Source organism: Acanthaster planci, linkage group LG20 (genome assembly GCF_054643075.1).
Source record: "Acanthaster planci isolate LZ-2023a linkage group LG20, COTS_SCS, whole genome shotgun sequence".
NCBI lineage: Eukaryota > Metazoa > Echinodermata > Asteroidea > Valvatida > Acanthasteridae > Acanthaster > Acanthaster planci.
Window position 1 is genome coordinate 8380256 of NC_141796.1, and position 24720 is coordinate 8404975.

Genomic DNA, 24720 nt, shown 5'->3' on the forward strand with positions numbered 1-24720 from the left:
CCTACACATTCCTTAAGAGAAAATCACACTTTTTTGAAATCTAGGATGGTACAAAATCATTTGAAAACGGACATCCGTCCAGAAACCGATTTTCCAGTCTTTGTTCCTAATCGGGTGCGCTGCCACACCTGAAATCAATTGGGCTGAGACAGCCTGTGGGCCGAATCATTCGGGGCGCTAATTAAGTGTGCCCAGGGGTACCCCCTACACATTCCTCAAGAGAAAATCACACTTTTTTGAAATCTAGGATGGTACAAAATCATTTGAAAACGGACGTCCGTCCAGAAACCGATTTTCCAGTCTTTGTTCCTAATCGGGTGCGCTGCCACACCTGAAATCAATTGGGCTGAGACAGCCTGTGGGCCGAATCATTCGGGGCGCTAATTAAGTGTGCCCAGGGGTACCCCCTACACATTCCTTAAGAGAAAATCACACTTTTTTAAAATCTAGGATGGTACAAAATCATTTGAAAACGGACATCCGTCCAGAAACCGATTTTCCAATCTTTGTTCTTAATCGGGTGCGCTGACTCCTGAAATCAATATTATAGAGCGATTTCAATTTTTGCTTTTTCGCATTTCACACTCTCTAAATAAGGTCCAGCACTCTTTTATATTTCTGCCATTAAATTCCATGCTTCTTTAGAAATGGCCGAGTTCATATGCCTCCAACTTCCTTAATAGAAGAGAAATTGACAGTATACAAATTGCGAACCCGTTCGCGAAGGTATTATTTTGGGGGCCATCATTGTCTGCACTAGCGCCCTCATCCATTTTGCATGAACGCTTTGTGTTTTTTCGTACACATTCCGTCCGTGTTTCCTGTTGGTGAAAAAAAGTCTCAGTTGTTCAAGTTGTTTCACAGCTAAGATACATTACAGGGAAGGATTTATTTGACATTGCTTTTTTCTGTAACTTGTAGACGTTTATGGGCTCTTTCTGCTATGCCTTGATCGGCCTCCGTAGAATTTCTAGCCGGTTACGTGAAGGGTTGCTTGTAGCCGTAAAAATAGCGTCCAGCCGAAAATCAGGCTAGCCGAAAATCCGGCCCGAATTTCGTGCCAATTTCAGCCTGGTCCCTCATCATTTTGCATGAAGGCTTTGTGTTTTTTCGTACACATTCCGTCCGTGTTTCCTGTTGGTGAAAAAAAGTCTCAGTTGTTCAAGTTGTTTCACAGCTAAGATACATTACAGGGAAGGATTTATTTGACATTGCTTTTTTCTGTAACTTGTAGACGTTTATGGGCTCTTTCTGCTATGCCTTGATCGGCCTCCGTAGAATTTCTAGCCGGATACGTGAAGGGTTGCTTGTAGCCGTAAAAATAGCGTCCAGCCGAAAATCGGGCTAGCCGAAAATCCGGCCCGAATTTCGTGCCAATTTCAGCCTGGGGCCGATTTCACCAAAGGCTACGATCGATCGTATCTTAAGTTGCGATGGGTTATCCATCGCAACTTAAGATGATTCCTAAAATCGATTTCAAGAAAATTGCGACGAGTTCACTCGTCGCAATTCCCATGGTAATTCATCGTAAGTTACGATGACTTACTAGGTCATCGTAACTTACAACTTTGGACCAAAGAAAGATTGTTTAAGCAATGGCGCTTATGTTTCTAGCGAATTTTGAGGCAAGACGTGCTCTTCGAAGAGAAAGAATTTTTCGTGATAGAAAAAATCCGCTTGATTCATTAACGGAGGAAGAGATATACCAGCGGTACAGATTTACGCGACACGGGATCGTTGAGCTCTTGGGGAGAATTGGGCCAGAAATCGAGCATGCCACGCAGGTAACACCTAAGACTTACCATAAGTTAAACTATTTAGGCCTATTTATTTGTACTATAAGTTTGTATGTTCCTGTCTAAATTCTCGTATCGAGCTTCTCACATAAACGATTGTCATGGCCGGGGCCGCTGGGGAATTCAAAGTCAATTATTCATTCATAGCGCCACCATTTGTCGGCTCGCAATAGCTTAATGATGGCGGCGCCCATGATTCAACGAATGTGTGGGATTTCTGCCGTGTTGGAATTGCCAAAAACACACACTTGCGAAATGGAGCACCTTTTTTTAAGGGAGTGTTTTTCCTTTTATACCTTCATATCTTTTTGGGAAAGAGTTTCACTTGATACCACCTTTCAGAAGCCTATGAAATTAGGCTGTATTTAATAATCTAACTTAACCAACGTTATGAATACATGATCAGCTGATACTGATAGTAACGTTAGTGTCCATGGTATAAGGACGCTTAGGGGGGGGCCACTAAAACGTTAAATGTTTTTAAATTTTGACTTTTTTCGAAATGGTGGGTGGGTCAAGGGTATAAATTGAAAATCTAGATTTATTTTTCATTTTAAACTCATGATCTGCTGACTCACATAGACATGGCACGGAACCCCGAAAGTCCCTTTTATTATCTCATATTCATTGACTCAATTCAGCAGAAGTAACTTGTATTGTCCAACAATGTTTATCTTTTTGGTGTAGGCCCTACGTATTAGTTGTTTTGGTCAGCAATAATGTACATGAACATGTGGTTTGCTCCATGCAACACATATAAGTTTTTTATTATATAATAATAATAAACAGTGCATAAAAAATTAGATGAATTATTTTTGACTAAATTTTTTAAAAACAGATTTTAGGATGGAATGCTTTGTCACTTATTGCTGTACAATGATTTGTTTGGGTTGACCTTTATTGCTGATTTTGTTTTTCAGCGCAGCAATGCAATCTCTGCTCAGCTACAACTTCTGATTGCTTTGCGGTTCTTCGCAACGGGGTCATTTTACACAGTCCATGGTGATCTCCATGATGTCAGCATATCTTCTGTGTGTAGAATCGTCCATCGAGTCTCCAGAGCTATCCTTGGGTTGACCAACCAGGTCATCAATTTTCCTGCCAACCTGCAAGATGTCACTCAGGCACAGCAAGAGTTCTTTGCCATTGCTGGGTTTCCAGAGGTTGTGGGTGCTGTAGATGGAACCCACATCCGTCTGCACAATGCTCCCATGGGTGATAATGAGCACCTTTACGTAAACAGAAAAGGTTATCACAGCATCAATGTGCAGCTCATCTGCAGTGCAAACTTCACTATCACCAATGTTGTGGCGAGATGGCCAGGATGCACACATGATAGTGCCATCCTTCACGGCAGTGTCATTGGTGACATGTTTAATGATGGCAGGTGAGTGACAAAAAAGAAGTCTTGTCCAAACCCGTAACACAGTGATCTGCAGCTAAAAATCCTAACCACTTGGCTACATGTCACATAAAGTTATTGGCAAGTTGCATAACTACTCTGTAACTATTGTCCAGTATACAATTAGATTTGAATACAGTTATGCTTGGCATGTTATCTTCAAGCATACCTGAAAGCTCATTTTTGACTGGACACTACATGGCAACAAGTATTGCAATTTGTACTTGTAAGGAGTCTATAAATTCATTGAGAGAATTCTTACCATTGAATTTCAGGCTTCATGGAGTACTTATTGGTGACACGGGCTACCCTCTGCGGCAATGGCTCATGACGCCCATTCTAGATCCCACCTCAAATGCTGAACGTCACTACAACAGGTAAACATAAGGACCACATTAAAAACTAAGTCAAAACCTTTTCATCAATGTGGTATAACTGATGTTGGCATGCATTGTCAAAGGGTTTCAAATTAAAACAAAATTGATAGTCAGTCTTGTTTGACAGGATCCTAGTGTGTTCAAAGCATCTCACCTTATAGTACATGTATATTCACAATATTTAAAGGGCAATGACTCTTTCTCCAAGTTGTCAGTTGATATTGCATAAAATGCCCGATCAGTCACATGATCAACTGAATGTATCCTTTCTGTCTTTTGTTTTGTAACGATGACTTCTATGCAAATTTAGTTTCCATTTTGGGGTTTTTGCAGGTGCCACAGACGAACCCGTGTTCGGATTGAGCAGACGATTGGCCAGCTGAAAAAAAAATTCCCGTGCCTTTCAGTTGGTCTCCGAGTTCATCCTGAACGAGCATGTCGTTTTATAAGGGCATGCTGTGTTCTGTTCAATTTGTCAAAAACCTTTGGGGAGCCAGAAATTGAGGAGTATGAGCCCATTGAAGATGACGACCATGACGTGATCCCATATAATGGCCCACTTCAGGATGGAGTAGCTCATCGAAATCGTATCATTGACAGATTTTTTTGAATTTGAATTTTTTACAAAGTCAAACAGCTGTAGGTAAAATTCAAGTATTGTCTTTGCTTCCCTTGCTAATCTACAATTTTAATCCTGGATAAACACAACTGTCTTAAAGCTAATATAAGGAAATTGTAACATCTAGAATAATAGACAAGTAAACGAAACTTTTATATTTTAAGTTATTTAGTTTGAAGTTTTATTCAAGAGAGTCTGAAAGCAATGTTTTGTTTATAACATTGGAATGTTACAAATTTGCAAGCTTTATTTTTCAACACTCCATAATAATTAACAACTTTTTTTCAGTTAGTCCAAATTAAGGTAAGTCTTTAGAAATTGGGAAAAATGCATCAAGTAAACGACAAAAAGAGCAGGCAAGAACATTTTGCATTAAGTATAATTATTTGGAAGGTTTACATGTTTTGTTTGATATACAAATTTTCCCTACATTTCAGCAAAGTTAATCATATTCAACCTAAGGTTGTGCCTGCACATCTGCCCAATGTTTGCCCTCAATTCTTTCAGAACCTCGAGCTGCTCCTTCTGTATCTCTAATCTCTCTCTCTCTATGGCCAACCTCTCCCTTTCAATATCTAAAATGCTCGTTAAGGGCTTTGCTGCTGCTTCTGAGGTTGAAGAAATTCTCCTAACTTTCAATGGCTCAGGATCAGGATTACAGATATCTTCCGTCAGGATCACAACCTCCCCGACACCATCCACTTGATTCTCACTCTCGTTGCATGTATGACTGACAGCTGTATAAAAATAGAAATAATTTGGGTTTTGGTAGTTTTATGAACTTTTCAAATTGAGTATTCAACTTATAATTATTCGATTTTGTTTCATTTCAAGTTGGGTATGTTTTTCTTGTAAATCACACATCTGCCTGTAAGTTTTTAGTGTGAGAGCAGTCATGGGGGTAGACCTTCAGCCACTTGGTTCAGAAGCTCTTCAGGGAAGGTTTCTCCTTCAGCTTTGTCAATGATGCCGTCTTTGGAAATTGGGGACAGTGCATCAAGCACAACTTCCAATGTCTTATTGTAAGCCGGCTTTTCACCCCCTCCTGCAACAGCAATCACAAGGCTGGAATAACATTGGGAAATTCCAAACTTGTAGTGAAAGGACAAGGACAGATTTCAATGTTACTTTTGAATACATGTATTATACCTTGGTCAGGAAAAATATGCGGAATAAAATTGATACAAAGTTTAATCTTACCGGTTTGATGGCATTCCCTGTAGTATTTTCTTGCATCGCACGTAACATCCTGCCATTTTTTCCTTATTTTCTGCCAGTCTCTGGCTTCTCCGCCACTGGCTCTCAGGTTTTCTGCTGCCATCTTCCAGCATTTTTGTTTCTCCTCCTCAAAGCCCTCAGTGCCTTTGTGGGATGTTCCAAACAGCTTGTTTGTATGCTCCCGCACAAAGGCACTGAGTATACGAACCTCCTCATAGGTCCAGTTGGTGCTTCTGGGGCGCTTTGTTGTTTTGGGGTTAGGCGTACTAGTACTAGCACACGAACTGCTCAAACTAGCCATGGTCTACGTGTAATCCTAGCTAGCCAGCTGAACCTACACAAAATGTGTTAATAAAAAGGGTGCAAAATCAAATCAACTTAGGCACTCGGCTTCCCACAGCAATTCTAGGAATAAATGTATTTTCAATGTAACGATATGCCCTAACTTAGGCTGAATCTAGTATTGGGGGAGGGGGACTGCATGTGAAAAATGTCAAAGTCCTTAAGGATCTCATTTTTTGTCTTAAATGTCACTGCATTTTCACTCCAAACGAGTGCCTTAGTCCCAACCTTCTTACCCACCTTCATACAATTTTTAACCAAATCATTCCTTGAAGGTCATAAATGTTAGAAGTACAAATAAAAAAATTTTTAAATATCGGGTTTTTTAAATAAGAAGAATTTTAGCTTGAAATTTTAAAAATAGGGCTCTGCAAATGAGTTGAACCCACCGTAGACGGACGAACGTGTGTCGTTATTTTTGCTGTCTACTGTCTACTTGTTGGCGCTGTGGGTGTTGCCGAGGCTGCAGTTTATTTTGATTTTACACAAGGCCTTCTATTTTCTTTAAAAATTAACTTCCGCTTTTTTACCTTTCATTTCCTAGCAGACGACACATCTTGCCAATCCTCCATCACACCATGGAGGTAGAATGAGTTGTCCAATTGTTTTCTGTCATTTCTGTGCGTCAGCGTACTCGTCGCCATGTTGATCTTGGCGGAACAACGACTGTTATACTAACACTAAATTCCCTCGTGCTAACAAACATGGAACAGCCGTCAAAGGTTAAGGTTCATCCTCGTTCAATAAATGTACCCCCTCTTATTAAAAAATACAACGAATCGCGCTTACGACGTGTTTCGTGAAATCCATTTTAGAATTCATCGTAGCTACAATTGATCGTAGCGCTACGATGCATCGCAACTCTACGATTGGTCGCAACTTAGGGTGAGTTTGGTGAAATCGGCCCCTGGTTAGCTTTCTGCAGCGACCGCGGAAGGTGCTAATTGGGATTATACCAGGGGAGAACCCGTGCTAACTCCTTCTTTTCCTACCTCCATGGTTTTATGGATTGGTGTGCATGTTCTTATTTTTAAGAGTGTGGTCCAGGAACAATGAAATTACTGCATGCAGTCATCTTTGTGATACTGACACTTATGTGCATCGCTCTGTCTGGATGCAGCCTACATGATGTACATATATTTATATGTCCATCAATCTCTGGTGAGAATACATGTAGGTCGCTGCAAACATTTACATACCGGTATAATTTGTGGATTTGTTTGAATTTTGGTCACTTGGTAAACACTTCCAAGAAGCACAGCTGTGTTGTGTTGTGCACTGCACCAACTGTCCCTCACAGGAATATCAGATTGCACTCACTTTTGTGCTGCCCACCAACTGTGCTTCATGTTTCAAACTGGTTCTGTTCCCCTCAATCTGAAGGTTGCCAGAGTCATACCTACATGTGTATTTAAAAGTGGTGATACTAGTGATATTCATACTGTATTTCTGTTCTTCCCTGTTTATCAAAAATTCTGGAGCGACTTGTCTATAACAGACTGTCTGCTTTTATCTCTAAGTTAAGTTTCCTCTTTGAACTTCAGTTTGGTTTCCACCCGATACAATCTATCAACATGGCTCTCATTCAGTCAGCGGATCTCATTTCTAACTCTTTATCCAATAAACTCTTCACAGCAGGAATTTTCATTGATCTCTCAACTACACTACAAGTATTTATAAAACTAAACCACTTCATCGTGGTACGTACTTTCGTGTGGCAAAACTTTCGTATCGCTTAGTCATTTAACAACGTGAAGCGCTGCTATTTTTTCACTTGGGCTTCCTTATGTGTGGTCACATGACCTTTCTTTTTACGGTCACATGGCTGTTGCAGTGTCAGCGATTGGACTGCCTGAAGGGGACTACAATTGGGCCCGCGTTGCAATCAGGTTAGTTTCAGCGTCTTGAAAGCCAGGATTACACAGTTGCAGCTACGTTGATTTATGCAACGTGCTGGTCCTTGTCAGAAAAGAAATGAACTTGCGATGACTCCTGACCCTATCTAGACTTCCGATTCTTTCAACGCCGTTTGAAGCATTTTGGTGGCGGTTTTTTGAATCAGAAACTTCAAAATAAGTGGATGAAATCGTGTGGGCATTGTTCGAGTTACGGTGGTATTTTTGTACATAAAACTTTGAGCCTTTTAACCCGTGACGTACATAGCACTGATCTGGTCCGTACGTGACACGACCAGCGCTCACCATTTGTGCACGTCACATGCGTTCCGCGTGTCCGTGGTCATGCAGCATCCGGGACATTTCCTTTGAGTGTTTGCAGGTGCGTATATCATGTAGGTGGTTTGCAGCTCTGTTCTTTTTTCTGACGTTTCCCGTGAAGATTTGTTTTTCTGTTTCATACACCCACAAAAAATTTGTAAACTGAAGGTAACAATTTCGTTTGATAAAAAAGGTAGGAGAGATAAACTCCAACGTTTAGAACAATGTTCTGCTTGCTTCGTATGTACCAAAAAGAACCGTGTTTCGGGCACATGATCCACCGGGTTGCGCGCAATGCCATTTGTTATTAGGGGATCTCTTTTCCGGGTACCCGGGTACCCGATGTCAACAGAAAACGGGTACCCGGTTCTAAAAATACCCGCAAATGCACACCCCTAGTTTCGGAACTCTCTTTCCAATAGGTCTCAGTTTACTGTTGTTGCCAGTGCATCATCTTCTCAGAGAGTAATTTCATGTGGAGTTCCCCAGGGTTCAATTCTTGGGCCTCTTCTTTTCCTACTTTATATGTATGACCTGCACTTTCCTTCGACACGATTGTCATTTCTCTTATTTGCAGATGATACTACAATAATCTATTCTAACACCAGCCTCGTCCGGACTCTGATATTAACAAACTTCAAACTAGCATTTCTATGTTCAAATATACAGACGATCTTCTTCCAAATGCCTTTTCTTCTTTCTTTACCCCTGTCCACGGTGTCCATGACTATTGTGGCGAAACAGTCTGTGGACTGACGCAAGTTTAGTAATACATGTCTGGCTCCCTGACGCGCGGCGCATCCATTGGCGCGTAGTCAGTAATTTGGTAGTTAGGGGTGCAGTGTCCCAATTCAAGGAAAATTCTCCGCCAGGCCGAGGCGCAGAAAAAGTACCCCCAGAGATTGTTTCGAAAAGAGGGGTCTGTTTGGGCCAGGAAATGGTGGAATTTTGTCAGTATGGCCCAGAATCATCTCTGTAGATTCATGGGCACCCATCTGGGGGCAAAGCAGACAAAAATGGGATTGAAAATTAGTCAGAAGAGCCCCAGGAAGGTGAGGGATGTCATTTGAAAAATGGCCGCTGGGAGGGCTTGGCAACATTCACTTTTTGGGGGGTGAGTTTGTTTTGGGCGGATAATTAAAAAATTCATTGGTTAACCTACTAAAAATTGAAAATCAAATGAAATGTGAAGGACCAAACAACACATTGATTTTTGTTTGAGAGGCCTCAGGGACTTCAGTTGCCTGCCATGGGGCTCCAAACTTGGCTGATTTTACACTATTTTCAATGGAGCTTGAATTAGTTCAGTGCACCCTTAGTTCGTCTCCAGACGTCGTGGTAGAAGCATCGCAGTGTAGATAGAGCGAAACGCTAATTCAGCCTCACACACAGCTGGCGGGTTGTGCAGCGTGGAGTTCGGCGATCTGTCGAGGGCAGCAAACGGTGAGACCTCAGAATATGTGAAAGCAAGCTATCACTTATAATAAGTGGGATTGAGTGTCAGTTTGGTGGCTGTAGGTTGAGCAAGAGTGGTGTTGCACAAGCCACACAGGCCTAAACGTTTAGGCCTGTGTGGCTTGTGCAACAGTGTTCTCACTACATGGGATTGGGTTGCTGGAAGCCTGTCGGCCTTGGTCGCATGTGGTCACACTGAGGTTCACTCAGAGCTCCGTAACCTAAGCCGAAGCTTGCATGTCTTGGGGTTTGCTACGAGGTTACTCCTATGTTTATTGGGCTAGTGTGTGCAGTTGCATGACATTGTTACTGTTGATCATACTAGGTGCCACAGTGAGGGTTATTGTCGCTGTGGGTTACTTGTGGTAATACACGAGGGTTATTACACAGTCTTTATGCTTATGTTCCATGATCACTTGCATAAATTGATTGCTGTGTTGAGGTTTATTAGTCACCGACCTGGATGCACAGTTGAAGCTTATACATGTGTAGCGGGCATAATATGAAAATTATGACACCTGCTTACATTATTAATTTGTTTACTAGTTTACGCCATTTTATTGTCAGCCAACCAGTGGAGATAAGTGCGTTTCCGGCTAAGTTAGCGAAAGGTTTTAACACGCTGTACAAAAATACAGATATCCTAAATCTAAAGGATACATAGATTTAAAAACAACAAGGAAAACCCAGGGATTCTGTTTACACAAGAAATTAATGAACAATAAAACTAAATGAAGGGCGTAGCTTGAAGTTGCGTTGAAGTTGGGGATGACTGGCCCTAGCTTCACTTGGCACTAAGCTGGGGAGCCTGCAGTTGAAGAACTTGCAGTTCAAGGGGCTTGGGTTGTTGGCTATGTGCAGATGGTGTGTAGGACTCGATTGCACAGTCTCTCCTTCCCCGGCTTGGGTAAATCAGGTGTGGGGAACACAATGCATGCGACTCTGCTTCAAGTCACTCCCTGTCCAGCAGTACACACAGCTCGATAGGCTCACTGAGGTTACCTTGGTGCCTCAGTACTAGTGGTGTCTTTGCCTAGAGCAGGACAGGGACGAATATGTAATTGTGGCAGGTTCAATGCAAGGAGAGATCACAGAAACAACAGAACAGTCTCTGTGGAGTCCAGTAGCCAAGTGGAGTGAAATACTAACTATACTAAGTAAAACAGTTGTATGGACTATCAAAAGTGAAAGTCCCTTTAAAACACTACACTGTGTGTAAGGTTGTCATGGTTACCAGTGTCGGTCAATGCCTCCGTCCACCTGGGTACCTCATTTGTGTGTGTGGGTTGGTCTACACAGAAATGACTAAGGTGCTACAAGGACACTATACTAAGACCGGTGTCTTAGGAATTACAAGGTTACAACTGTTGCGGTCAAACTTTGGAAGTCTGAGTCCGGGGAAATATGAGTGAATCATAATCAGGAGGTAAAAGTTAATTAAGATAAAACATTAAAATGTCAAAGTTCTGGGCAATCAAATCGATTTAAAGCAAAAGGAATACACATCAAAAGATTAAACACATGGATATAAGAACTGAAATAGAATAAAGAAAAACTAACTGTTGAATATATGGAACTATTGTAAAAACTAGATAAAGGTGAATCAAGTCAAATGATTGAAACTTATCAAGTAATAAAACACAGAAGAATGTTGCAAATTCAAAGACTTAACTTGCACAAGAGGGAAATATCCCTCTCTTCACTTTAGTCAAGGGAATGTGATTATTCAATGTATGCTAGAAGTAATATATCATAAAACCTAAGTAAAATAATATTATACAAGTAATCCTAGGAATCACGTCTTTCTAAATTAAGTTTTACTTTATTTAGACAAGTCGCCAGAGATCTTTTACATGGAAATGGTAAACATCCAAATCAATGGAAACTCATACAACAAGTTAAATTCATTCAGTATTCTGGGACTAGGAAGTCAGAATGTTTTGGAGGGATTGTGCAAGATATCGCACAAGAAATGGTGTTTGTACCTGGAAACAACAGAACCTTAAACAGATGTCAACATGGATAGAACTTCTAAAATAGACTTTGGCTTAAATTAAGACGTGCACATTCATGTTGGTGGGTACTTCGGTGTTCGTCGACCGGCGGGCGACGGCGAGTGTCGCCGCCACACTATTGAACACGGTCTCGCAACAACCTGTACCTTCCATACATTTGCACACCCTATTCGATGAATGATGCTTTACGATTTCAGGGGTCATGACTTTGGAACGGTATCAGCACGACCTTGAAAACACAATCGTCTGCAGGCCATTTCAAAACGTCATACTAAAATGATTTTCTCTCTAGTTACTTAGCATAGTTTTTCTCTCAATTCCATAACTTGTATATACTTTTTTTGTTTTGCAGCTCACGTTATTGCCTTGTACAAATTACTTCCGTCTTTCCGTCTGTCATCTTTCCATTTCTGAAGTTGTCTGTCTGTTGATCCTGTGATTTGTTGTCTGTTTTCAAGGCATTTCAGTACAAGCCCTTGGCGTTTGACTATGCCTCGGTAGTGCAAATGTCATCTTAGTTACTACTGTTTGTATTATTTTCGTTATCCTTCATTAATTGTAAACGCGCATCTAACTTCAATGCCTCATACGTGTACTGTCAGAATAAATGTCCATTGAACGAATGAATGAAAAGGCCTTTGTAACAGTAGACACATAGACAAGAAAGACTTGGCACGGAAGCTCCAAGCTTTACACTACATGTAGTTTTTTGTTTTGGGGGGTCCTCGTCTTATTTGCTTGTTGAATAACTGTACTGCCTTAATATTAAACCAAAGTCAATAAAATTAACATCATTTGAGTTTGTTGACACATCATTCATGTTTCATGTGCAATGCGTTGGAATTGTGGCATGACCAACAGTTTCTTAGCTCTCTGATTCACTGATCTCTTTGCAAAGTAATGTTTAACTAAACTTAAGGTTTTGTGGTCTTTTGAAATTTCAACCTGTTTGTTGATTTACAGCACTTTAATATTCTTTGATCCCTTTGCATGGATTCAATTTATTTCCTTTGTTTTAAATTGTACATTCAGGTAATACTACGCAAGATGCATTCGGCCTTGCTAATGAGAGTGCCAGTGTTCAGCTTGGCCTTGTGCACAAACTGCCCTGCTTGTCTCGTCGACCGGAGGAAAGTCCCTCATCTCTCCTTTCAGTTGTGTGGTACCGAGGTAACAGCATCGCTGACCCGGCAAAAGAGGTACTCATATCCTACCAAGATAACCACATTTACCCGGAAAGTGACAGATGTGAGTTTTCACCTGACTTTGGCCTCGTTATGAAAGGAATTGAGGAAAAAGACAATGCCACATTTCTTTGCCAAGTCATCCTGAAAACATACGAGGAGAGAGTAAAGGAAATCAGAGTACAAGTCTTAGGTAAGCATTGAAAGATATTTGTTTTTCTCCCGAGTGATTGAGTCGCGCGTGTGTGTGATCTTAAACCTTGATACATGTACATGTACTCAAGTCGCGAGTCAAACATGAAACTTACCTACATGTACATGTACGTGTATAGATCCCAAAAGGAATTTCTGTGAAAGCTACTTCAAAGGCATTCATTCATGCCTTTGAATTGTTGAGAAAGTGGCTTGATGACCTTTTGAATTTGTGACAAAAACTTTAGCCACTCATTGAAACCCCGTGTGTTTCTGTTTCTCACCATCAACACACTCAACCTGCATGAAGTGTGTGCTAAATGTACATGTACGGGATGGATTTTCAACAACTTTCTTTGGAGACTTCAGTGATGTTACATTTGCTCTGTTCATATTCAGATAACTCCTTTCCAACAAGAATCGGTGACAGGTCAAGGTCTGCCAATCTCCAGCGAGGACACAGACACAAGGTGCCATGTCGTGCACCTCAGACCCCAGAGGCACCAGCAGACGTGGTGTATTGGTCAGTTGGAGAGGGCATCACTACCGACACAGAAATCATTGCCGCAAGATTCTTCAAGCATGGCGGTACCAACCTGTTTTTCAACTATGGTGCTGATTTCAGCATCGACAGCGACGCTTCACTTACTGTCAACTCGCTGGAAAGTTTCCAGGAGAACTGGGTGACATTTTGGTGTCACATATTCCAGTCGAATGGCATGCTCAGCAGCTCTTCCACCGAGGTTTATATCTCAGAAGGTAATTGTTCAAAGCAAGGAATCAAATTGAGTTTGTTTTATATGTTACATGTAACTAGCAGATGTTAATTTAGGGATTTCCGATATTGAAAACAAACTTTACAAATCGCAGCCTGAAAATATGAATCATCTTGTGGTTTGAACTTTGTTACACATACATTTCTCACTATCCTCTTGAAAAGGTACATGGCAACATACAAGGAACCTTGGCTGGCGCGACCTGGTCTTTTGTGTTAGGAATTTATCTGATTCTTCATTTCTCATTCACCTTTGCTTGATTTCATAAAGAGGGGTCATGTTTTCTGTTATTAAAATCCTCAATCTGTCAGCACTTGGACATATTGACCAGTTGAGGACAGTTAAGGCTATAAGAAAGTTCAGTTAAAAGTGTAGATTTCACTCCTCCCAGCTTTCACAGGTCTATAATTTACTGTGTTCAACGTTATTCGTGTGTAACGTACAGATGTACACAATGTTTGTAGTACATGTATAGTACGTGTGCATACAACATCTTCTTTGGCTAAATTGTGTTGTGCGCACTCAGATCAAAAGTCCAGCACTGCTTTCAGGAACTCGACAACCTCGACCTTCTATCTGAAGAGGGGATCGAAGCAAGTCCTTCCTTGCACCAGTTGGACACCTGGTGATGCAATGTGTAACGTCCAGTGGTTTCATGAGTCAAGTGAACAACCTCTTGTTACTTACAACTTGTCCAGCGATGACCCTGAGTTGGATTCCTTGTACAATCTGGCTGGTAGTTTTGGCCTGGTAATCTCATCCGCCAACAGTAGCCATGTTGGACAGTACACCTGCAACCTTACTTCTGCTGATTCTGGAACTAAGATTGGAGTCATCAATGTGTTTGGTATGTCTCTCAAAAATGATGGAGCTGCCTTTTAATTCTCATTTTTCCAGTGCTGATATCACTTTGTATAAATTCTGATCTTTCATAAGGCCTTTTCACACTGCATCCTCTCAACCCAGGTTGAACTCAACCCTGGGTGAGGTCATGGCCGCCCTGGGTTGAAAATTGGATTTTCAACCCTACATTCAACCCAGCATCGTTTCACACTTGCTTTGTGTGAATTGGGCTCATCGGGTTGAGTTCAACCCGTACATGAGCACAAACAATTTTCTACCCGGGGGTGAAAATCTCAACCCTGGTCCCGAGCAGGGTTGAGTTCAACCCAGGTTAAAGTCAATGTCGGGGTTGGCGCAGGGTTGAAATTTTCAAGTGTGAATCGCCGCCCGTTTTCAACCTTGCTTCAACCCTGAGATTGTCTAGTGTAAAAAGGCCTATAAACTCTTCATGAGATTTGATATTTGCTTTTTCCTGTAAATTTACTTAGCCATCAATGTGCAAGTTAATTGTGCTGTTTATGCCTTACCGGTCTGTTTATCCATTTTGCCACCTGTTGTTTTCTTAGGCATCATTTTTCCAACAAGTGTATGATCTAGAGGGAAATGTTCCTGAAGTGATTGAGGGTTTTTTATGACGGATGTTTCGCACGTTTCCAGCCTTCTTTCTAAAACTGCCTTGTGATTTAAGAGGCGTCTTTGATTTTACCACTGCACACTTGAGAGCTGCCAAACATTTGTAATGTCTCCATTTGCACATGTAATGACCATGCATAATCAGGCCTCAATGGGCATGATCAATTTTTTTAGGTAATTTGGCTAATCCCTAATTATTGTTTTGAAATTGTGTGGGTTTCCAATTGCCCCAAATCTGTTTCCAGTTGAATGCCCCAACCCGGGAATACCCGAAGGAGGCACCCGACGAGGACCCTCTAGCTTCATGCCAGGTGCTGAAGTGTCTTTTGACTGTCATGATGGCTACGAAAGAGAAGGTTCCAACTTCAGTGTCTGCCAAGAAAATGGTGAATGGTCCTTTCCGGCGCCCAAATGCATCCGTGAGTAAACCTATTCATAACATGACAACCATAGAATTGTGCGTAAAGCTACCATTGAAAGAGGAGATGCTTAGCAATGGATTCCCCATTGCTTAACACCTTTTCCATTAAGTGGTTATCTGTAGAGGGTTTGCATTGCTGCTATCTTGCATTGGTGCTTTCTTCCACAGTGTATGCACCAAGGAGGTTTGTCATTGAAACAATACAATTGAATTGCCCTGTAAGATGGCAAACATGCAAAGCCTCTGCACCATCTGTGTGACCCATTTATGAAAGAGTCACAGTGCCATTTTCTTCACCAATTTTGCTTGAGTTTTGGTATATGAAGCATTTTGATGACAAGTGACATTGCGTGGGTGAAAAGTGTTCAGGGTTCCCATTGATTTCCATGGTGCCAAGATACTTGGTAACTCAAAAGCCACTTGAGACTCATTCTCATTGAACGGGGCCCCTCTATTCTCTGATTTGATCCCAGCTTCATTGGCTTTTACAGAAAAGTAGTTTTTTGGGTTTGATTGTTGGCTTTTCAACATTGCCCTCATGTGATGATGCCTTCATCAGGTGACAGGTCACGTGCCATTAAAGGTGTACTCTTAAAAGACCAAAGTTAAAGTTTTTCCAATACTGTTGTGCGACTGTTTAGGTAGAGCTTCAATGCAGGCCTTTCGAGTTTTGGAGGTACTCACGTACATAATGTCCTTTCTTGACGTTTATGCAGTCTGACTTCAAGGAAACCAAAGTTTCAAGTTGTCTAGTTTTGAGTGAAGGAAAACCGAATGTAATTGCTTACAGGAAAAATTGATCTGTCAAACACTGTAGTGGATATACGATATATCAATTGCCGAATACTCTGTTAAGGAGAGACCCCCATTCAAACCTCAATTTTATTTGTATCATTTTATCTTTCGTTGAATTAGAAATGAATGAAGGAGATGATGGCTCCTCCTTAACATGGCTCTGCATACTTGGAGGGTGCCTCGTAGTCATACTTTTCCTTGGTGCACTAGTGTGGTACATGTACTCACGCAGAAAAGGGTGCTTCAAAAGAAGTCAACAAGATTTTAATGATGGCCGCACCACTGAAATAGGTACGTTTATATGTGTATTTCAGATTCTTATACATGTATGTGAGCTCAGTACCACTTGCAGTAGTCATTCTATAAATTTGGGATCCAGTAGTATGACATTTGTGACCCACTCTGTGAAAATGAGTCGGATGTCGCAAAGTTGGAATGGAAGCTTTGGCCGTTTTGAGTGGATAGAGTGAAAATTTAATCAGAGTTTGGATTTTGTGGTTTTGTTTTATTTTGGTTGCTTTTAAGTTTAAAAAAAGTTCAAATGACTCACAAAATTTGTTAACTATTCTTGTAAAACAATTGACAGCATCACGATTTTTAGTGTGTTTCTGGGTTAGTTGCAGTACATGTGTTATTTTTCAAATCCCTTTTTCTCCATTAAGACAATTCAAGGTTAGGAAAAAGTGTACAGAATGAAACAAGGACAGCAATACAACACGGATATCCTACAGGTCCATGATATACCCAAATGATCACCACTTGGTTCATTCCCTTTTCGTTGATGTAGTTAACTCAAAACTTCAGGTTTGCAACATCTGACTCATTTTCACATATCAGGTCACATTTGGCATTGTGTCCCTGTTAAACCTGACCTGTGCACTTTGACCTGGAAATGTTAAGATTTAATTCAAACTGTGTTTATTTGTGTGGCAGGTATTTCGCACAATTTCTTAATTACTCTTTGATATTGAAAGAATGTGCTCTAAACTTCTAAAAACAAATGTCAAATGTAATAACACTTTATAGAATGGCCTACCAATACTTGTGCATATATAAAATAATTCGAAACCTCATCAGAAATACTGCTTACCAGCAGATTTTAGATATCTATCCCTGCTTCTGTAGTCTCTACTACATTTACCGGTGTTCCCATAGTGGAAGTAGAGCCAATGATTTTCCGTTTCAAAAATGAGAATTTTCCGTTTTGTCAAATCCCGAATTCTGCTTCAGAAATTCAAAATCCGTTTCATACCTTTGTAAGCATGAAAATTGGAGAGCAAGTTTCAAACTATGCATGGAAACCATTTGCTCAACAACATCGCCCGCCCCCCCCCCAAAAAAAAAAAGTTGTGTGGAAATACTCTTCAATTTTTGTCACTTTTGTAAAATTTCTGTAGTGAGAATTAAAAAAAATTGGACAAGAAATACTGCACAATCCACCCCTTGGTTTCACACCAACACGCAATCGGCAAAAACTTGCTGCGATTCAATCGACAATTCATGTGCTACTCCTCGTGTATGAAATCAGCTTACATACATGTACAGCACATGTACACTGAAGTCACAGAGTACATGTAGGTCTTGCATGTAACAGTCGTTGATCACAATATGCTAATGTTGGACATCAACCCGCCATTTTATTTGGTAGTTGTGCGACAGATCAGAAAGTTAACATTCACTGAGCCTAAAAATGTAATGACTTGGGGTTGGTTTTACAAACCCCAGCATACAAACTTTGACATGTGGCTTTATTGAGAGGCCACATACGGCAGAAAAAATTTGGTCATTTTTAAAATCAAGTCGCTTGTAACGCTTGATGACGTATGGAGCGGTCAAACCCCTTCGAGAATAGGGTTAATCTTGTGTACAGTTTCAGTTTTTAATCTTCAAGATAAACCTGTCTTGTACATACCACAGGCAGAGATGGACTTCACACGCTGATCACCAGTAGAGAGTGAATTATGTTGTGGAAAAAATGTTCATCCGCTCAGCTTGTAAATTGAGCATTCGTATACAGTTCGGTTTCTTGAGTACGGGGTAAACTTCTGCTTTGAAGCGAATACCTGTTCTGGTTATCCACAGCCGGAATTTTCACTTGACATTTACATGTAGCACAGAATTCGATCAAATGAAGCGGATTCAACGAATTTTGTCTCCACGTCCTGCTGCGTTATTCATGTCAGAGGTACACATCTAATTTTTTAATGAAAATGAACAACAATGTAACTACATACCCTTTTTGCATTTTTTCATCTTTTTAGGAGATGATCCACCACCTTCGTCATCCATGATTACAGTTGCAGTTGTGATCTACGACAATTGATTATGTTACGTCTGTACACAAAGCTTTTGCGAACCGTGTGAGCCTTTCTGTTTCACACAAGTATCCAGATCTTGATCTTAAATCAAAATGAGATATCCTTCAATGTGTTCATATAATGTTCTGAAAATACCTACAGTTAAGGCCAGAGTAAAGGTTCACGCGATGACATGATATATTGATCACACACACGTTAGGCGCAATACACGTTCCTGATATATCATGCAGGGTGTCCTCAATACACGCACTAAAAAGGGTTGGCCCGACAACGGAAACGTGTATTGGGTAAACCGCACACGCTATGCATTAAGTGGTGTCACTGACTCGGACCTGTGAACGTGAAGCAGGGAAATGCTGCACGCTCGCAAACGGGCACTGCATTCCGTTCACCACAATTACATGCATGTTTGCATGTCTTTGAAATCGTGGCGTACGTGTTTAAACCACTTTTAAATTGAAGAGTCCAATGTTTAAAAATCCGATCACGATGCACAACGAACTACACTGAGTTGTCCAACGTGCAATAATGACCGTAAAATAATGCTTATGATATCGATCGGTGCACCCTTGGTGTAGATATTAATATCACCAACAAGCAGTCTGTCCACGAAGAGTGCTGGCTTGATTTGATTCGGCACAACTGATTCACGAAATCTCATGAAATGGGATTAACGATCCACCTTTAGTGAAAAAGATATCTCTTGCCCCTCCGAAATGATCTGGATTGCACAGGATCACCAGGAATACTTTCCTGACGGGTCAACGTACAGAACATCTCCGTACATGGAAAAAGACAACATTAATCCACTGGGGCATCCATTTCTTCAGCCAGATCGAATCAACTAACACGCAGATGCAAAAGTCAAGCATTAAAATTCTTTTTCAAGAAAATGTTGGTCAAGGAAAAAAAAATACGCTCGTGACATCTGTACTGTATTATTTTGCAGGACCTGCGGCAGGACGCCCTGACGAAAATGCCTGCGCCGCTCCACTCCCCGATTTTGTCCACTGGATTTCCATTCTGCTATCCTAAGTTTCCAAAGTACGAAAATGTTTATTGCGCTACATTGGAATAAGTTTGTCGACATTTATATTGGAAATTATGCAGTACCGTCTTTAGATCTGGATACAACGTAGATAAACAGGGCCCAACAAATACTCCTCCGTCGTACCAGTATAGGGCAGAGGAAAACAGAACGTACCATGAAGAAACTGAAGAACGATTTCGTAGTTTTGGATTGCAAAACCGATTCAGTCCAACTGCGGACGGACAATCCACAACTTAATCGCCCACATTGTGTGACGGAGATCCTTTGTATTCTTCAAAATAAAAGCTTTTAATGTAAACAGGATTGTCAAAAGCGTAGCTTCCATTTTCTCGATCGGTTTATAATCTGGATCAGCAAGTTCGGACAAAAATATCAAGCTAGAAAGTGAGAAATCGTACGTATCAGTCAGAACCACCCGAGAAATTCTGATTATCTGACAATGCATTTAATTTTGGTCGTGTAACGAAATTTTATTGACTCTGAAACAAAACTCAATTGCGTGTATGTTTTGAAAATTTCACAAATATTACGTACGAAAGCTTAACTGAACACGGACCTTCATCTCAATCCGTCTCTCAAGAACAAGCACGCGGACCGACTACGACCATACCACCGATTGACCAATCACGTACCCGCATAGCACTGACGTCACAAAAAAGTTGATTATGCACGTGTAGTTCGGTAGGTGATCTGTATTGCGAACATTAACGAGGCCAAAAGTCTTTAGGATAAATTAAAGTGCCATTTTTAATTAATAGCCATTTGATTCAATCAGTCATTTTGTCGCAGGGAGAGCCAGCTTTGCCTTAATTACGAGTTTCATACAGTTCCCTCTGAATAAAAGCTAATCCACGCCGCGTCTGGCTTTCACTGGTACTACATGTATATTCGCTTCCTAAAATAAAAAAATGAAAAGGAATAAATTATTACAAGAAAAATCCTGCTTGTGAAAAATCAGCTTCTGATGGCCAAATGCACGTCCCATCAACTTTAGTGTTGTAAATTTGTTTTTAAGAACCTGAGGAAAGTGGCAAGGAAAAAGCCTCAGTTCAAATTTCCCCGGCACCCTCACCAAAAGCTAATACATCACATTTCCGACTGAAAAATGCTGGATTTTCACTGTATGTTGCAACGGGCGTAGTCTAGACCTAGCATAAAAATGGAAGACTAGGATTCCCCAGTATGAAGTCTTCTCATAATCTGAAAAGAATTTCCACGGAATATAGTCTGCAAATAAACACGTAGTTTTGTTGGACACTGCCTTGGTACATGGTCCGCATGATGCCGTTATTATTGGTACCCTGTACCGAGACTAAAGACAGTGTGTATACTAGATGGCTAATCATGCGCAGTGGGACCAACTGACATTCAACTTGTTTAAGTCCTTACGTTTTGTTTTGTCAATTATCTGAAATAAAACATTCACGACTTATTTATTTCAGAAGAAAACACAGATATAATAATTAAATTAATTTTAGTCTTAATTATGACATCTACACAACTGCATATTTACGAATTTATACGTACATGGTCCTCAAATCACAAATGTGGGAAATCAGGTTAACTAGAGCAAGTTTTATCTGTTGCAAATCATCATGGCGGCATGTGGTAAACAATTTTTTGCTGCGCGGCGGCGATGCCTCGGATGTGGTTTATTTGCAATACTTTATTGGGCATGCTCGGGCTGATTTTAGGACATAGTAGCTATATCAAGCTGCATTCTTTCTACAAAGCCTTTGCAAGGTGACATGTGGTTCTGGAATACAACTTTAATGAGCGATCGTCCGCGTGACACCCAGGTGAATTGTCAACTTCGGTGCTTACGCTGCCATAAATGTAAATGTATTTATAGTCATGGTCACGGTATGAAAAATACTGCTTTTAATTTGATAACAGATTTGGACTATTTTCAGCATGACTTTTCAGTAACAAACTTTTTTATCACTTCCATGCATTTTAATTCAGAATATTTTGAACTTTCGCCAAGGCTACGTGTAAGATAAAGAAACTTGGGCAATAGTTCTGATGGTAAGTTGATGAATTTTGTGTGTGTGCATGTATTGAGCTCATTTTTTTAAATCAGTTTAATTAGAATGTGCATTATTCTTTACAAATCCTTTCATTTTTTCCATTTAGGTGACAAACTGGCTAATGAGGAAAACCAGCCTTGATGATTGCCGAGGCGCAATACACGATCAAAGTCAAGAAACACTTAAAATGGACTTTTCTGTAATTTCTGATTTTTTCCGTTATGGAAAAGAGAACAAAGTTGTTGTGTGGCGTTACTTTTACTTGAGTAAGGTTATTGAGACAAGTTTAATGATAGATGAAAAATAGTTGTATCGATGTCTAATAAAGAAAAAAAATCGGGGATCGGGGGAAAGGGGCGGATGTGGGCAGTGATGCTAAGAATTTTCAGACCATGTTGCACTTACGTGTAGTCACGTGGATTATTCAGTGAGTTTCAGCCTACATGTATTTCCTTTTCTTTCAGAAAGTGGTTCAATGTTTTACGGCCATCAGATTTTTGTATCTTATTATAAATTTCTTCGGCTAGTTTGTGTCATTGACTTGGTTGTACTTTTTGCAAAAGTTACTTATTCGACAAAGTTTTGTAAAGCATTGAAGGTTTGTTCAAGATTTTGTTGTGACAAAAGCTTTTGAAAATAGTTGTAGCTCTTAAATTTTTTATTAAAACCGAACAAGCACTTTTGCCAAATAAAAGCTAAAGCTTGGGTGGCATCTTCATCCAGTTCTCCAGCATTTGTATTGAACATCGATGTCACAGGAAGAGTTTGAAGGTTTGCAATCCTAAATGAAAAAAAAGGTAAGTCAGAGATAGGACAGCATATATATTATTGCCACATCTTTTAAAACCGCATCTTAGAAAGGTACAGTTAACCTTTGGCCTAAATTACCGATTTCGAGCATACAAAAACCGGTTGAGCACTAACAGTTCGTTCATAAAAATGGTGCAGCTCGTATTTACCACAGTAAACGCTAAGCTTAACTCTAAACTTCCAGGGTGATTTTTGAAAGAACACTTCTCCATTCTTGCAAATTCCAGCGGTTGACCGTGTCAAGTGGAATAAACAGGCGACAAGGAAAACCCCAAATCTGACAGGCTCTTGATATTAGGTGAAACTTTGTGCTTGTTTCAACGAGACAGGTTTTCAGTTAATTGAACTATTAAGGCCAAAATGTTATTTTGGACATTTGCCACCCTCGATAAATACACGTACATGAATTCTTATATCTTTTCATCTCTAGAAATTTAAAAAGTGAATCAATGAACGTGTTAACCTGGTGTCTGTTCTTTCAATACCCAGAACATGGAAGTTCCTCAAGTCATTTACACCGTACTAGCGAGGGCTCAATACCACAAACTAAACCATGTTATGCACTCGTACTACTCTGTGATTCCCTTGCCCCATAAGGATTGTAAGGAATTGAGTTACAGACAAGAAACCAGGCAAAGCCAATCATTTACGAAAACAGTTATCCAGAAGACTCGGTCAGATCCACAGTTTGTTCTATGCATGAAATCTCTGTAAATTTTTCATGTTTGCACTGTTGGTAACGCGTATTTTAGGATTAGATATATTTTTCGTATATTTATTGTTTATTGTCGGGGATTTTCATCCGCTTTTCTCAAATGTTTGGGAGTTCGTGCAGCTGGGACCTGGGCACTAAAAATAATCTTTTTCAACATGTAAATTTGCTTGTTCGTAATTTTGCAGTTGGGTGTTCTCACACAGGTCGTCGAAGTATTTTCTGTTGCGTTTTCTCGTGTATCGTGCTGGGTCACACGACCAGGGCCGATAAATAAAGTGAAGAGGATTTATCTGGCCGCTGGGCCGCTACTCACTGTTCGTGGGGGGTTGTGGCTAGCTTCGATTACTGACAGTTTTACATATGTTTGTTCTCAGTCTCACACAGGACACACAAACACTTCCTTTTAGGCTGTGTGTTTTCGTGGATCGCGCTGAATATGGCCTGATAAATAAGTGAATTTGACACCAGTTTGCCGACCGCTTGGTCGTGTGTCGTCCAGTTAGGTTAGTTGGGTAAGACTTGGGTGAAAAATTACGTCCTTGTTCACACAAGTTTGAAGGTCATCATGATTTTTAAAGGAAATTGAAGACAAGGTCGGCTGCATAAAAAAGCATTCTTCGGCGATAGAAGCCAAAAGGTCAATCGGGTGGTTGGTCACCTGACCACTGAAAAAAAAAATCGTTTCACGATTTCAGTGATGACAGTCAACTCCACGTTTTGCATTAAATTCGCCGGGCATGACACGGTTTCCTTAAATTCAAAGAAATTACGGCTTTGCTTTCTGCCAAAAATCCGTTTGCATGATCATGCAGCTAGGCAAAATAATTATTTCAAAGAACGGTTTGCAAAATCATTTTGGGGATTGGGTGTATTTTTTTTTCTCGAACAAATTTTTATTTTTACGGAAACATTCTGTCGGCTTTTGTTCTCGTGAAGAGGCTACTTTGAACGCAGATAGCTTTGTTAAATGTGTGGGGGTTCATCCGGCCGCTGGGCCACTACTGCCAATTTTTTGTCCGTTCGGAGTTATTGAATCTTTGTTCAGGTCACACACTGCACTTTTGTTCTCACACTGGACACCAAAATATTGCCTGTGAGGCACTGCGTGTTTCTTTGTGTATCGCGCTGAATATGAGCAGATAAATATGTGAATTTGACACCAGTTTGCCAAGCGCTTATTCGTGTATCGTGTTCGGCGACGCACGCGGGTATTGCGGTTGACTGTAAATGGCTTGAGATTGGTTGGGGCTTAGTGGTCTCTCCGGGCTAACCGCAACTGCGTGTATTGCGTTCTTGCACACACGTTATATAGAGCGTGTCTTCCACTCCCTATACATGCACGCACGCGTTATCGTGTATCGTGTAAACCTTTACTCTGGCCGTAACTGTAATTTTAATCTCTGCGCATATGTTTAATTTCTACACTTCTGCAATATTGAAAACTTTATTTGACATTTTTGCAGTCACATGAATATGTGAATGCAACTTAAAATGTCAAGCTAAAATTAGCTG

General features: G+C 40.5%; 2 protein-coding genes across 8 annotated transcripts in view; one reads left to right on the forward strand and one right to left on the reverse strand.

The window, feature by feature from the left end:
* LOC110990567 (prostaglandin reductase 1-like) overlaps window positions 1-24720 on the forward strand; it is a 47793-nt gene that overhangs the window by 2679 nt on the left and 20394 nt on the right. Inside the window, exons 1-6 of one of the 4 annotated variants that reach the window (XM_087130527.1) lie at window positions 6516-6639; window positions 12473-12817; window positions 13216-13575; window positions 14119-14439; window positions 15314-15487; window positions 16405-16575. In XM_087130527.1, the coding sequence (XP_086986653.1) occupies window positions 12718-12817; window positions 13216-13575; window positions 14119-14439; window positions 15314-15487; window positions 16405-16575 (1126 nt within the window). In that variant the 5' untranslated portion in view covers window positions 6516-6639; window positions 12473-12717. Of the gene's footprint in view, window positions 1-6515; window positions 6640-6684; window positions 6916-8850; window positions 9414-12472; window positions 12818-13215; window positions 13576-14118; window positions 14440-15313; window positions 15488-16404; window positions 16576-24720 lie in introns of those variants that run through there. The other 3 variants (XM_087130525.1, XM_087130529.1, XM_087130526.1) reach the window with 3 other exon arrangements.
* On the reverse strand, window positions 2378-6416 carry LOC147795892 (uncharacterized). 4 transcript variants are annotated; one of them, XM_087130539.1, is made up of 4 exons: window positions 6285-6409; window positions 5395-5746; window positions 3461-4931; window positions 2378-3025 (listed from the first exon to the last, which is right to left on the reverse strand). In XM_087130539.1, exons 2-3 carry the CDS (start codon window positions 5711-5713, stop codon window positions 4621-4623), a joined length of 630 nt encoding a protein of 209 aa, XP_086986665.1. In that variant the 5' UTR covers window positions 5714-5746; window positions 6285-6409; the 3' UTR covers window positions 2378-3025; window positions 3461-4620. The 4 variants fall into 4 exon arrangements, 3 of the variants coding, with proteins under 3 accessions (XP_086986665.1, XP_086986666.1, XP_086986667.1); XM_087130540.1 differs by lacking the exon at window positions 6285-6409 and adding an exon at window positions 6144-6278; XM_087130541.1 differs by lacking the exon at window positions 6285-6409 and having other exon boundaries at window positions 2378-2863; window positions 2907-3025; window positions 5395-6278.

Bases quoted from the DNA above. Each gene is read 5' to 3' on its own strand.
- LOC147795892 (XM_087130539.1), bottom strand. From the start codon at position 5,713: ATGGCTAGTTTGAGCAGTTCGTGTGCTAGTACTAGTACGCCTAACCCC. The intron at 4,932-5,394 runs GTAAGATTAAAC...ATTTTTATACAG, and splicing joins CAGGGAATGCCATCAAACCG to CTGTCAGTCATACATGCAAC.